A 14,938-nucleotide genomic window follows, 5' to 3' on the forward strand; every position below is an offset into this window, starting at 1 on the left:
AGCTTAATTTTGATTATTTCTAATTTCTTTTCTGGAAGTGTAACAATTGACCATTTGAAAAAATACTGTAGGTAGCCTTGGATATTTGCTGGATTAAAGTAGTGAAAGGAATACAGACTCTTAGCTGGGCACAGTGCCTCATGCCTGTAATCCCAGCACTTTGGGAGGCGAGGCACGCAGATCACCTGATGTCAGTAGTTCGAGACCAGCCTGGCCAACATGGTGAAACCCTGTCTCTACTAAAAAGACAAAAATTAGTCAGGCGTGGTGGCGGGCGCCTATAATCCTAGCTACTTGGGAGGCTGAGGCAGGAGAATCACTTGAACCTGGGAGGCAGAGGCTGCAGCGAGCCGAGATCATGCCACTGTACTCCAGCCTAGGCAACAAGGGAGAAACTTCGTCTCCAAAAAAAAAAAAAAAAAAAAAAAAAGGAATACAGACTCTTAGAAAAATAATTACAAATAAAACCTTAGTGAAATTATATGTGTAGCTGGCTTTATACTGGTGGGAAGTAGACCCTGACCAGCTGATAGACTGGTGAACTAGAGAGAGGACACAGAAGCGTATTCTTGGATTTTTCTTTTCTTTTAATTTTATTATAGGGATGTTGCTTGGTGAGACTGTCATTTGAGAAGCTGTTGTGTGTGCTTTCAGAATGAGGCTCTCTAGATTAACAGTATTTTAGCAGCATTTCAGAGGGCATAGGGTAGTAAAATGTGGGGAATCTTACTAGGTCTTCATTTCCCTGAATATCTTGCTAGGATTTGGAATAGACTATTTCTGGTGGAGCTGTTAGCTCTAAAACTTGAAGAAATGATATTCTATTGAAAAATAACCACCATCCCAGATACTGTCCTCCCCTCTTAACTACACAAACATACATCTTGAAAATTGTCTATATTCATTGCCTCCTCTTCTTTACACCACATTCACATTAGTATATCTGGCAAAAATGGTTTTTTAACTGAATAGTAAATGTGTGACCTTTCAATTAAAGCACAGGAGAAAAAGATAAACCTTAATAGAATAAATGAATACCTGCCCTTTGCTTAGGGAGCAAGGAAACAAACCTGCAAGTTAAATTGAGAAAAGCCACTTGGAAAATTCAAGTGACATGAAGAATTTTTATTCGGTATGCTTGAATTTCTAAGGAATTAGGAAATAAGCCATATCCTCTTTCTAGGTGCTATCAGCTGCCTCAGCTGCAGGGGTTTCTGTAGCTTTTGGTGCACCAATTGGAGGAGTTCTTTTCAGCCTGGAGGAGGTAGGTAAAAAGAATACAACAATTAAAATTATACGTAATTATCATTACAAATATATTTTAGCACACATTTCAGTTTTATAGGTGATGTCATAGGTAGAGATTTTGTTTTCAAAATTATTTTTCTAAAGTTGTTTTCTACTCATTCTTACATAAAAAGTAAATGTTACTCATGTTCCATACCTGGAGGAAACTATTTTTTATATTTATTTTTTTATGTATAAATATGAGTAATTATTTAAAATTTAACTTTACTTTGTTGTCATATTTAAAAGTAAGAAGTTGTGAATTTGACTTGATAGAGGACATGTGAAACATGTTTCACAATCTATTCCCATTGGCTAATTTTTGTATTTTTAGTAGAGATGGGATTTTGCCATATTGATATTGGCCAGGCTGGTGGGGCTTTTTTGTTGTTGTTTGTTTGTTTGTTTGTGAGGCAGTTTTGCTCTTGTCAGCCAAACTGGAAGGCAAAGGCACAATCTTGGCTTACTGCAACCTCCACCTCCTGGGTTCATGCAATTCTCCTGGCACAGCCTCCCAAGTAGTTTTTATTTAAAACATTTTGATTAATTCCTTTGTTGTGTTTTAAAGTTTTTTGCATGCAATTATTTCTGATACAGTTACTGATGTTTAAGGAAATCATTTTAGTCACTTCAGTGGATTATTTTGCTTTTATTTTCTTATAGGTGTTTTAAGACTTTTTACATAAAAATGTGACCCGGAATGTTTTGATTTTTTTTATGTTTATTTTAAAATCTGGGTTTTTTGGCAAATAATAATTGTTTATGTTTTTGGGGTATAATGTGATGCATCTATACATGTATACATTTTGGAATAATCAAATCAGAGTGATTAGCAAAACCCTCAAATATTTATTATTTTCTTGTGGTGAGAACATTTAAAATCCTCTCTGAGCCAATGTGAAATATGTAATACGTTATTATAAACTGTAATCACCTTACTGTGTGATAGAACACCCGGACTTACTCCTCCTCTGTTACTTCATACCCAATGACTAGTTTCTCCCCTTTCCCTGCCCACCTCCCCACCCCCAGCCTCTGGGAACCCCTATTTTACACTCTACCTTTAGGAATTTAACTCTTTTAGTTCAAGAATGTTTTTAAATTTACTTTTTTCTTTTAGTTGTTTGTATTCTCTTTTATTAATACAGAAGAGGCAAATTAAATACATTATAAGCTAACAGGAATTGGTGACGGTACATTTATTTTTAACCACCGTGATTGAATTGAATGTGAAACTCATTTTGAAAATAAAACAGTGCTAGGTATTCTAAATATTTATTAGACATTTATGATCAGTTGATACTGTGACTTTGTAGTGACGATCACCATCTCCAAAAATAATAATAACATCAATTTTCTTCTTATAGTGAAATCCATTGTATGTAAATTCTAACTACAGCAAAATTTAGAGCTAAGATATTTACCATTCAAGTTATAATATATCAGACACATCTTATAAAATGATAGCATTAAGTTGTCTTTCCTTTTTTTTTTTTAGGTTAGCTATTATTTTCCTCTGAAGACGTTATGGAGATCATTTTTTGCTGCTTTAGTGGCTGCGTTTGTTTTGAGATCCATCAATCCATTTGGTAACAGCCGTCTGGTCCTTTTTTATGTGGAGTATCATACACCATGGTACCTTTTTGAACTGTTTCCTTTTATTCTCCTAGGGGTATTTGGAGGGCTTTGGGGAGCCTTTTTCATTAGGGCAAATATTGCCTGGTGTCGTCGACGCAAGTCCACCAAATTTGGAAAGTACCCCGTTCTGGAAGTCATTATCGTTGCAGCCATTACTGCTGTGATAGCCTTCCCTAATCCATACACTAGGCTAAACACCAGCGAACTGATCAAAGAGCTCTTTACAGACTGTGGCCCCCTGGAATCCTCTTCTCTTTGTGACTACAGAAATGACATGAATGCCAGTAAAATTGTCGATGACATTCCTGATCGTCCAGCAGGCATTGGAGTATATTCAGCTATATGGCAGTTATGCCTGGCACTCATATTTAAAATCATAATGACAGTGTTCACTTTTGGTATTAAGGTAAGTGCTAATGTGAGGTGCTATTTGGGTTCAAAACTTATGTTCATAACATATATATGGAATGAGAGAGGTTGTTGTTTCATAAATGACTGATAAAAGCACTTATCTTTTGAGTTTAATTTTAAGTAACAGAAAAGATAACTTCTTAGCATAGATTGTTGAGGGTATTATTTGTTGCTGTTTAACAAATTACCCCCAGAACTTAGCAGCTTAAGATAACTACTTACTTTGTTCTTGATATTGGGTCAATGATTTGGGAAGGGCTCAGTGGCCATTTTTTGTTTGTGGTCTTTTATATAGTTGTTCTTAGATATGGCGAAGGCTGATCATCTCAAAGCTGCTTTTTTTCATTTCCTTTTGAAAAAAATGTTTTTGTGGGTACACAGTAACTATAGTTTTGGGGGTACATGAAATATTTTGATACAGGCATGCAGTGCATAATAATCTCGGGGTAGATGGAGTATCCATCACCTCAAGCATTTATCCCTTGTTACAAACAATCCAATTATACTCTCAATAATTTTCAAGTGTACAATTAAATTATTTTTGAGTTTAGTTCAAAGACTTCCTCGTTCATGACTAGCACCTCAACTGAAAAGACTCAGACACCTGGGCTCCTGGGATGAATCACGCATACTCTGTCTCTCATGCACGCTCTTGCTCGTCCCCTCTCTTTCTCTCGCTTTCCCTTTCCTCTCTCTCGGTGGTTTTTCTAGGGTGGTGGCCTCAGAGTAGTTGGATTTCTTACATCATAGCTCAGGATTCTGAACGTAAGCGTCCCAAGAGGGCTGTTTTTAATGTAGCTGAAGAAGTCTTGCAGCATGACTTGTTTTTTACTCTGCTCATGCTCATTGAGGCAGTCACAGAGGCCCACCACTATTCAGAGCAGGGACATACGCTTAGTGGGATGAGTGCCAGATAATTCATGTTCATGTTTTAAAACCAGTTTTATTAGTTTCCTATTGCTGCTATAATAAATTACTTCAACTCATTGGCTTAAAAGCCACACAGGTTTATTACCTTACAGTTCCAGAGATCAGAAATCTGAAATGGATCTCACTGTGCTAAAATTAAGGTGTCCATAGGGCATTCTGGAGGCTGTAGGAGAGAGTCTGTTTTTTGCCTTTTCTGGCTATTAGAAGCTGCCGGGGTTCCTTGGCTCCTGGCCCTCTATTTGCATCTTCAAAGCCAGCGATACCTGGTCAAGTCTTTGTCTTGTCTCACTCTGACACAAACTCTGCTAAATCTCTCTTCTGCCTTTGAAAAACCTTTGTGATTACTTTAGGCCCACCCAGATAAATCAGAAAATAATCTCCTTTTTTAAGGTCAGCTGCTTTGCAACTTTCTTTCTGCAACCTTAATTCCTCCTTGCCATGTAACAGAATGGAATCACAGGTTCTGGGAATAAAGTTAGGGACATCCTTGAGGAGCCATTATTCTGCCGTATACCAGTGTAGGGTGTTAGCTTAAAGACACTGCAGACTCAGTGAAATTACTAAGTTTGTAAATACATACCTTTTTCTATCAAGGAATTAAGGCAGCTGGGCCTTATGCCCTGGGACATGGCTTCTTTTGGATTTATAAAATAACAACGTTTGTTGATTAATGATCTATCAGTAAATATAATTTCTTATATGAGTATTAGTGATATATATGGGGAAGTACATATCAGCTTATTCTTGTTCTTTAAATTACTACACCTGTACTTTTGTAATAGTATTTGGTAGTGGTAATGTGCTTTTACAGATGTAAATTAATGTGGAGTAACAGCTTTGTTTCTACAAAATTGGAGTGGTATTAGTTTTTGAAATAAGGTCTCTTTTCTTTTATCCTCAGTCTGTAGTCCACTGAGTATCAGTAGTTAAATAATAGAAAAGCCTTAAAGTTTTACCTTTTTTCTTAGGGGATCAAGTTAAAAGCTGTTAAAGCTCTTTTTTCTACAATAAGTAAGTGTTGTGTAAATCCCAACTTTCTCACAGTCAGTTGAGCTACAAGAAACTGAAGGCAATTGGCAGGCCTATATGAAGTCCCACCTTTAACTCAGCTCTGGCTGAAGGTTCAGACCTGGCAAGAGAGTGTAAACACACTGATTTTTTTCTATTGTATATCCTTTTAATATCCTAATAGACTCAAACATGCCATCATTTTGTGTTTGGCTTGTTTCATATTCAGGAGGGTCATAACTATTACTCTTTCAGTAGTTTTTTTTTTTTTTTGAGACAGAGTCTTATTTTGTCACCCAGATTGGAGGGCAGTGGCACAATCTTGGCTCACTGCAACCTTCACCTCCCAGGTTCAAGCAATTCTCCTGCCTCAGTCTCCCAAGTAGGTGGTATTACAGGTGTGCACCATCACGCCTGGGTAATGTTTGTGTTTTTAGTAGAAACAGGATTTGGCCATGTTGACCAGGCTGGTCTTGAACTCCTGACCTCAGGTGATCCACCTGCCTCGGTTTCCCAAAGTGCTGGGATTACAGGCATGAGCTACCGTGCCTGGCCTCTTTCAGTAGTCTTTGAATGATCTTGCTTATGGTGCTTCTTATCCCTATTATCCTCATTAAGTTTAATCAATAAATATTTTTCGCTTTTTAATTGATTCATATAAATAGACTTACCTGAGAGATACGGGTTTGGTTCAGACCATCACAATAAAGGTGAACATCATAATAAAGAGAGTCATGTAAATGTCTTGGTTTATTTTTTTATTTTTTTATTTATTTATTTATTTTTTTTTTTTTTCTCTTTATAATTTTTTGTAACAGAAAGACAGTGAGGCTGGAGAAACAGTCTGCAGGTCCACGAACCATTAAGACTGGGGCCCCTTGTCTTGGTTTCTTAATGCATATAAAACTTCTTTTTACACTGTGCTGTAGTCTATTACGTGTACAGTAGCATTATGTCTTTAAAAAAATAATACCTTAATTTAAAAATACTTGATTGCTAAAAAATGCTAACAGTAATCTGAGTCTTCAGTGAGTTGTAGTCTTTTTTGCTTGTATAGGGTCTTGTCTTGATATTGGTGGCTGCTGGAGGTAGGACTGGCTGTAGCAGTTCTTAAAATAAGATAACAGTAAAATTTGCCACATTGATTAACACTTCCTTTCGTGAAAGATTTCTCTGTAGCATGTGATGCTGTTTGATAGCGTTTTACCTACAGTAGAACTTCTTTTCAAAATTAGACTCATCCTCTCAAACCCAGCTACTGCTTTATCAACTAAGTTTATGGAAAACTCAGTCTTTTGTCATTTTAAAAGTGTTCTCAACATCTTTACCAGGAGTGGATTCTACCTCAAGAAACCACTTTCTTTGCTCATGCATAAGAAGTAACTGCTTATCCATTCAGGTTTTTTCATGAGATTCTAGCAATTGAGTCACATCTTTAGGATCCACTTATCATTCTAGTTCTCTTGCTATTTCCACCACTCTGTAGTTACTTCCTCAACTGAGGTCTTGAACCCCTCAAAGTCATCCATGAGAGCTGGAATCAACTTCTTCCAAACTCCTGTTAATATTGATATTCTGACCTCCTCCCATGAAAGATGAATGTTCTGGATAGCATCTAGAATGTTGAATACTTTTTTGAACATTTTCAATTTACTTTGCCCAGATCCATCAGAGAAATTGTTATCAATGCTGGGTATCCAAGTTATCAGGGACAAATCCATACAGATCTTCAGCAACCTCAACCCTAGCGGCCTCAGAGAAAGAATTCTGGGGGACATAAGGCAGAAAAAGAGACCAAGCAAGTTTTAGAGCAAGAGTGAAAGTTTATTACAAAGCTTTAGAGCGGGAATGAAAAGAAATTAAAATACACTTGAAAGAGGGTCAAGCGGGCATCTTGGAAGACAAGTGCTCCATTTGACCTTGGACTTAGGGTTTTATATGTTGGCATACTTAAGGCATCTGGCATCCTTTTTCCATCTATTCTTCTTTTGGGGTGAGCTGCCCACATGCACAGTGGCCTGTTAGCACTTGGGAGGGGCGTGTGCGCAGGGTATTTACTGGAGTTGTATGCGTGCTTCCTGAGGCGTTCATTGCTTACCAGCCGAATGTCCTTAGGAGGTCATATACAAGTTAAACCATTTGCTTCTAAATGCGCGTGCCAGAGCCCACTCACCCAACTCCTGAGATCTTACCAGAAAGCTGCTGATCACTAGTTTCAGGTGTTTCTATCTTTTGGAAGACTGCCTTTCCCTGGCACTGGCTGCGATCAATTATTATTTTAGAGAGACAATGTGAGAGCTGCCTGACTATCATCACCTGATGGTTGCCTGACATTCCTGGTGGCTTTGGGGGAATCCCTCGCCTGCCCTGCATGTGCCTAACTAGCCACTCGCTGTAACAAAAGTACTATATATGGCAGCTATAGCCTTAGGAAGAGTATTTCTTTAGTAAAACTTAAAAGTCAAAATTAGTCCTTTATCCATGGACTGCATAAAAGATACTGTGTTAGCAGGCATGAAAACAACATGAATCTCCTTGTACATCTCCATGAGACCTCTTGAGAGACCAGGTACATTATTAGTGATGAGTAATATTTTAAAAGGAATCTTTTCATCTGAGCAGCAGGTCTCAGTTGGGCTTAAAATACTTAGTAAACCATGCTGTAAACAGATATGCTGTTATCCAGGCTTTGCTGTTTGTATAGAGCTCAGAGAGAGTAGATTTAGCATAAGTTTTAAAGGCACTAGGATTTTCAGAATGGTAAACTAGCACTGGCTTCAACATAAAGTCACCAACTGCATTAGCCCTACCAAGAGAGTGAGGCTGTCCATTGAAGCTTTGAAACCAAGCATTGGCTTTTTCTCTCTAGCTGTGGCAGTCCTAGCTGACACCTTCTTCCAATAGAAGGCTGTTGTTTCATCTGTGTGGAAAATCTGTTGTTCAGTGTGGCCACCTTCATCAGCGACCTCAGCGAGATCTTCTGTATTACCTGCTGCAGCTTATACATCAATACCTGTCGCTTACATTACACTTTTGTGTTATGAGACAACTTATTTTCTTAAACCTCATGAGCTAACCTCTGCAAGCTCCCAGTTTTTCTTCTGTAGCTTCCTCACCTCTTTAAGCCTCATAGGCTTGAAGAAAGTCAGGGCCTTGCTCTGGATTAGGCTTTGGTTTAAGGGAATATCATGGCTGGTTTGATTTCCTCTCCAGACCACTCAGACTTCTTCATATCAATAATAAGCCTGTTTTACTTTTTTTTTTAATCACTGTATGTTCACTGAAGTAGCTCTTGTAATTTAATTAAAGAGATTTTCTTTTGTATTCATGACTTGGCTGACTGTGGCTAGAAGTTGAGACTTCGGTGTCTCAGCTTTCAACATGCCTTCTTCACTAAGCTTAGTCATTTTTAGCCTTCTTATTTTATTTCTCTGAGACAAGATCTCGTTCTGTCATACAGGTTGGAGTGCGGTGGCATAGTCATTGCTTACTGTAGCCTTGAACTGCTGGGCTCAGGTGATCCTGCTAACTCAGCCTCTTGAGTAGCTGGGACTACAGGCATGTACCACCATACCTGGCTATTTTTTTTTTTTTTTAAGAGATGGGATCTTATTATGTTGCTCAGGCTAGTCTCTAACTCCTGATCTCAAGCAATTCCTCCTGCCTTAGCCTCCCAAAGCATGGAGATTACAGGTGTGAGTCATAATACCTGGCCATTTTTAGCTGTTGATATAAAGTGAGAGACGTGACTCATTCTTCGAGACAGAGTCTCACTCTGTTGCTCAGGCTAGAGTGCAGGGGTGCCATGTCAGCTCACTACAACCTCTGCCTCCTGAGTTCAATCAATTCTCCTACCTCAGCCTCCTGAGTAGCCGGGACTATAGGCATGCACCACCAGGCCTGGCTAATTTTTGTATTTTTAGTAGAGACAGGGTTTTGACATGTTGGCCAGGCTGGTCTGAAACTCCTGGCCTCAAGTGATCCGCCCACCTCAGCCTCCCAAAGTGCTGGGGATTACAGGCTTGAGCCACCATGTCCAGCTGAGAGACATGACTTCTTTCAGTTGAACACTTAGAGGCCATTGTATGTTTCTTATTTGAACTAATTTCAGTATCGTTGAGTCTCAGGGAATAGGGAGCCATGAGGAGACAGAGAGAGACTGGAACAGCCAGTAATGGAGCAGTCAGATCACATACAACACTTACTAAGTTCACTTTCTTTTATGGGCTTGGTTCATGGTGCAGTAAAACAATTGTAACAGTAACATCAAAGATTGTTAATTACAGAGCACTGTCGCAGATACAATAATAGTGAAAAGTTTCAAAGTATTGAGAGAATTAGCAAAATGTGATACAGAGACACAAAGTGAGCACATGCTGTTGGAATAGTAGTGATGATGGACTAGCCTGATCCTCCAATTTGTAAAAACTGCAACGTGTGTGAAGTGCAGTCACACAAAGCATAATAAAACAAGATTTATTATGAGTATATCACCCAGAATATTGGGTAACTCTGATAAGTTTGTCCACTTAACATTGTACCACTTCAGATGAATAGCATCTTCCGTTTCCATCATTTGTAATGGAAGGACATTACAAATGATGTCCTTCTATTACATATAGGAGGACAGAATCTTGAAGTAAAAGACAGTGCTTCAAACTGAATCAGTTTGGTTTTATGAAAAATACTTTATATTGTCCTTTTAAAAAATGCATATTTCTTATTTTAATAGCTTTTATGTTACAAGTGGTTTTTGGTTACACAGATGAATTCTATAATAGTGTATTCTGAGATTTTGTTACAACTGTCACCCAAATAGTATATATTGTATCCAGCAGATTGTCTTTTTTTTTTTTTTTTTTTTCATTTAACCATGGACTAATGAAAATTTTGTTAGGGACTGATATTAGGGCACCCTTGAGCTGCCTTGAGCTAATGGAAATAACCCTTGAATTTTTTTCCCCTTTGGCCTAGAGAATGTGGTTTGTTATTTTGTAACTGAATTCATGGGATTGTTAAGGTACAAGATTTCGCTATAGTTTTATTTATACTAGGATTTTGCTATATTAATAAAGTGTGAAAAGAATCAAGAGTGTTAGAAACAATGCACAGAATGTGACTTTCAGCCTGTGAGTAGAGGATCTCTCTCTCATTAGGAGTTCTGTTATATTTTATTTGTACTAGGATTTTGCAGTGTGAATACAGTGTGAAAAGAATCAAGTGTTAGAAAGCATGTGTAGAATGTGAATTTCAGCCTGTGAGTAGAGGATCTCTGCCTCATTAAGAGTTCTGTTGTTGTTTCAGGTTCCATCAGGCTTGTTCATCCCCAGCATGGCCATCGGAGCGATCGCAGGCAGGATTGTCGGCATTGCAGTGGAGCAGCTTGCCTACTATCACCACGACTGGTTTATCTTCAAGGAATGGTGTGAGGTCGGGGCCGACTGCATCACACCTGGCCTGTATGCCATGGTTGGTGCTGCCGCATGCTTAGGTAATGTGGCTGTGTCTGCCTGTGTGTGGATGTTTGCGAGTCTGAGAGAGCCACGAGAAAGTAGGACACATTCTTGCGTAATTTGTGGGTAGATTGGTTGAGTGAAGGAGAGTTCAGGGAGGAAATGTTTTAACAGAAAAGAAACAGTAGTACCATTAAGGTATTATACAGTACTGGTTTTCTGTCTTACAACATTTTTTAATACAAAAATTTAATGGCATTAGCATATTGTAATATAACCTAATACTTTATGGCAGAAGCCATGGAAGTACAACAGAAGCTTAATTTGAATCCTGACCAAAGAGATCTTTGATTTCTTAATTTATTAATAAAATTAGAAAAGGTAACTATTCATTTTAATGAGAAGAAAAGCAAAATACCTGCATTATATACTTGAATCTATTTAATGTCTGTTGGGGCAGGAAAAAATAGTTGTTGTGTTATTTTTATTTAAAATGTCAGCTAAACTTTGGTTATAATATTTAATAATACTTGCCATTTTGACCATTTTTGTGTAGTGAATAAAAGTTATGTGATTATTGAGCTTCAAAAATGTAATGTCATTTAAAAGGGAAGGACAGAATCATTTTTACCAAAGTAGCAAGTATTTATTAAATGTCCACTTTCTTTTTAGAATTGTGCTAGATACAGTGAATAATACAAAAAGAACTTGGACCCAATCTCCACTCTAGTCAAGTTAAGGAGACAAGATCAATACCGAGAATACAATAGTGAGGAATTTGAATGATTATATACAGTGTTCAAAGAGTCTAAATATGGTAGGAATATAAGGAAAGAAAGAGCTGAAGCACTTCAGGAAGAGTAGAACATGAGCTTTATTTTCGAAGATTAGCAGAATTTAAGGAAAAGGTAACTTTGCTGAAGATTATAATGTGAAGACAAAGGAACTAGGATGGGAATAAATTTTGTATTCATGAGGCTTTGAAGAAATTGACTCTAAGTAGAGAGTACATTTTGGGTGCCTTTGGAAAATGAAGTTGGATTGGTGAGAAGGAACAGATTATGAAAAGACAACGTGATTTATGTCAGGATGATTTTGTATTTGAAGTTGGTCAGATCTGTGGCAGTCCTAGCTTTGCCATTTTTAGTTTGATGACTTTGAGAAAGTTCCTTCTTGAATTAATTTTCTCTATATAAAATGGAACTAACAGCCAGTGATCTGCTGGGATTGTTTTGAGGATTATATGAGATAAAATGCATGTAAAGCTGCTATAATAGTAGTGCCTGGCAAAGTAACTACTTAGTTTGAAAAACAAGTCGTTGTAAACTGATGAGGACAAGATTGCCATCGGGTAGGTGTGTAATATATGGTAGGATCTGTCTCCCTTCTATTTTTAGGTAAAAAACTCAAAGGAAGAGCTTGAGCTTAATACAGTACAAACTGACAAGCCTTGGTAGGTTTTTGAGCAAAGGAGCAACACAGTGAAAGTAGTAGTTAGGAAACAGTAGCCAAGGAACATGTCTTATAAAGCGGTAATGGGGCCTGGGGTCAAGGAGGTAAGATAATACGGTATTATAATTAAGGAATAGCCAGGCACAATGGCACACACCTGTAATGCTAGCTACTGGAGAGGCTGAGGTGGGAGGATCATGGGAGCCCAGGAGTCTGAGACCTGCCTACGCAGCTGAGTGAGACCCCAAATTTTAAAAGTACAAAGTAAAAAAGCAATAAAATCATGAGGGCTTGGACTGGGTTGATAACAGTGAGGATACCGAGAAAGGGGCCCGTAGGTAGTGTGAACACAGCTCACTGCAGCCTCCCCAGCCCAAACGAGCCTTCCACCTCAGCCTCTCACATGGCTGGGACCACAGACATACACCACCATGCCTGGCTACTTTTTGTAATTTTAATTTTTGTAGAGATAGGGTCTCACTGTATTTCCCAGGCTGGTCTCAAACTCCTGAACTTAAGCGATCTTCCTGTCTTGGCCTCCCAAAGTCCTGAGATTACAGGCATAAGCCACTGTGCCTAGCCCAGATAGTTTTCTGTGAGTAGATATTACTTGCATCATTAATGTAAATCAGAGGCATCAAAATATTTTACTCCTTTTGAAAAAATTTAGAGGAGAAATTTATTATGTTAATATTCTACCCATATGTGAGTTTAATTTGTAAATTGGTAACAAACAAGATAACCATGATGTGCTTTACCAAATTCCTTAATAATTAGAGTAAGCTTTTATAAGGGTGAAATTATGTCTTTGCTACAGCAATAAACCAGAGTGGCAAAATCGTTTTAGTTGATAAGCTTTGATTTTTTAAAATATGAAATAAACAGATTTTAAAATGTTATTTTAATAGGCTTCTGTGTTATAAACAAAGAAAACTGGTGTTTCTCTAGATCTTATTAAAAGTAGTGATTATTGTCCTAAAAGAGGAGTAGCAGTTTCAGACGATAATGCCTTTCCCTGCCTGAGTTCTATTTATAATTTGGTTTTAACTGCCTAGTGCAAAAATTCTAATGAAATGTAATGATGAGGATCCTGTCCTTCCTAACTAGGGTGTGCTTTTTTCAGGTGGTGTGACAAGAATGACTGTCTCCCTGGTGGTTATTGTTTTTGAGCTTACTGGAGGTTTGGAATATATTGTTCCCCTTATGGCTGCAGTAATGACCAGTAAATGGGTTGGAGATGCCTTTGGCAGGGAAGGCATTTATGAAGCACACATCCGATTAAATGGATACCCTTTCTTGGATGCAAAAGAAGAATTCACTCATACCACCCTGGCTGCTGATGTCATGAGACCTCGAAGGAACGATCCTCCCTTAGCTGTCCTGACACAGGACAATATGACAGTGGATGATATAGAAAACATGATTAATGAAACCAGCTACAATGGATTTCCTGTCATCATGTCAAAAGAATCTCAGAGATTAGTGGGATTTGCCCTCAGAAGAGACCTGACAATTGCAATAGGTACCGTTTCAAATATCTGTCTATCTATCTATCTATCTATGTATATATGAGATAGATTTCTGGAAGAAAGGAAATCAGTAAGCAGTAACATTTAATGGGTTGGATTTTTGGTGACAGGGATGTTATTGTGTGTCCCTTAAAATCTTATGTTCTTAAGGAAAGGAAGGTATGCTTCAGTGGATTGTTTACTGCTAAATACAGTTTTATCTTTTGATCTGGCATTGTTAGCAGAAATTGGAATCAGATTCTTTTCTCACTCAGATAAGCCTTGATAAGTTGATCTTGGTTATTCAAAATAGCTTGTAATATAAGACCTTAGCCAAATACATTCAGCCAAATACATTCTTGTATTTAATAAAGTTGGCTTATTGGAATACGGGTCATTGAAAATCTCATTTTCATCGGTCTCTTTCATATTAGATTAACACCATTTTGCTTTATCATTCTTTGGAGTTAGGTTTACAATATGAACTTAAAATATCTGATGTAAAGTGACAATCATTGAGATTTTTGTTTCTGATCAAATGCCAGGTTGAAAAAGTATATCAGTCCTGTTGTTTTGTATGCAGACTACTGTTCAAAGGTATTAGCCATAGTATATTTCTTGGAGATAAATTAAACTCTCGGCAGAGGAAGCAGTTGTATTTCTCTAAAATTTGTTTTTCTCCTTACCTTGTAGTCCTACAATATTGATAAGGAGGCATTGAGACTTAATTTTTTTTTTTTTTACACAATCTTAAATCTCTTCCTCTAACCCTTACAAGTGATCGAGGATAGGTACCTCAAGCCATTGCTTTGTTACTCCCCAGTTTTTAGTCCCATACCCTGAATGGAAGTGTCAAGCCTTTAGCCCGTCTGAAAGGTCATTCCTGTGATCATGTCTTCTCTCTTCCAGCTTACTTCTGTGGCCATTGCAAAGGATTGAGAAATAATTTTTGTGCCACTTGAATGGCACACGACCAGACAGTGTATGTTAGGGGAGTATTTCTCAAATCAAACTGGAAACTCTTTAATTTGTAAGAGCTGTTAAAGCAGAGAGAGAGAGAAAAGAAAGGAAAAGAAAAAAGATCCTACAGAGAACACCCCGTTCAGTTTGGGAACAGGCTAGTTTTGGAAGGATTTTTCAAGGCCTAGCAATCCCATCATTCTAAATTTTACTTAGCTAATACAGTTGCCAGAGCAGATGACAAAGTATTTTGTGATGCTTGGCTGCATTCAAGTCTTTCTTTCTTTTTTT

The 14,938-nt window shown here is 37.8% G+C and overlaps 1 protein-coding gene across 4 annotated transcripts in view; it reads left to right on the forward strand.

Annotated features, from left to right (window-relative positions):
- CLCN3 (chloride voltage-gated channel 3) overlaps positions 1 to 14,938 on the forward strand; it is a 100,142-nt gene that overhangs the window by 71,138 nt on the left and 14,066 nt on the right. For all 4 annotated transcript variants that reach the window (XM_032298647.1, XM_032298649.1, XM_032298648.1 and 1 more), the window contains 4 exons: positions 1,184 to 1,264; positions 2,786 to 3,331; positions 10,579 to 10,765; positions 13,303 to 13,701. In XM_032298647.1, coding sequence (XP_032154538.1) covers positions 1,184 to 1,264; positions 2,786 to 3,331; positions 10,579 to 10,765; positions 13,303 to 13,701 — 1,213 coding nt within the window. The remainder of the gene's footprint in view (positions 1 to 1,183; positions 1,265 to 2,785; positions 3,332 to 10,578; positions 10,766 to 13,302; positions 13,702 to 14,938) is intronic.

This window comes from Sapajus apella, unplaced genomic scaffold, assembly GCF_009761245.1.
Source record: "Sapajus apella isolate SASKATOON/1434 unplaced genomic scaffold, GSC_monkey_1.0 scaffold39, whole genome shotgun sequence".
Taxonomy (NCBI): Eukaryota; Metazoa; Chordata; class Mammalia; order Primates; family Cebidae; genus Sapajus; species Sapajus apella.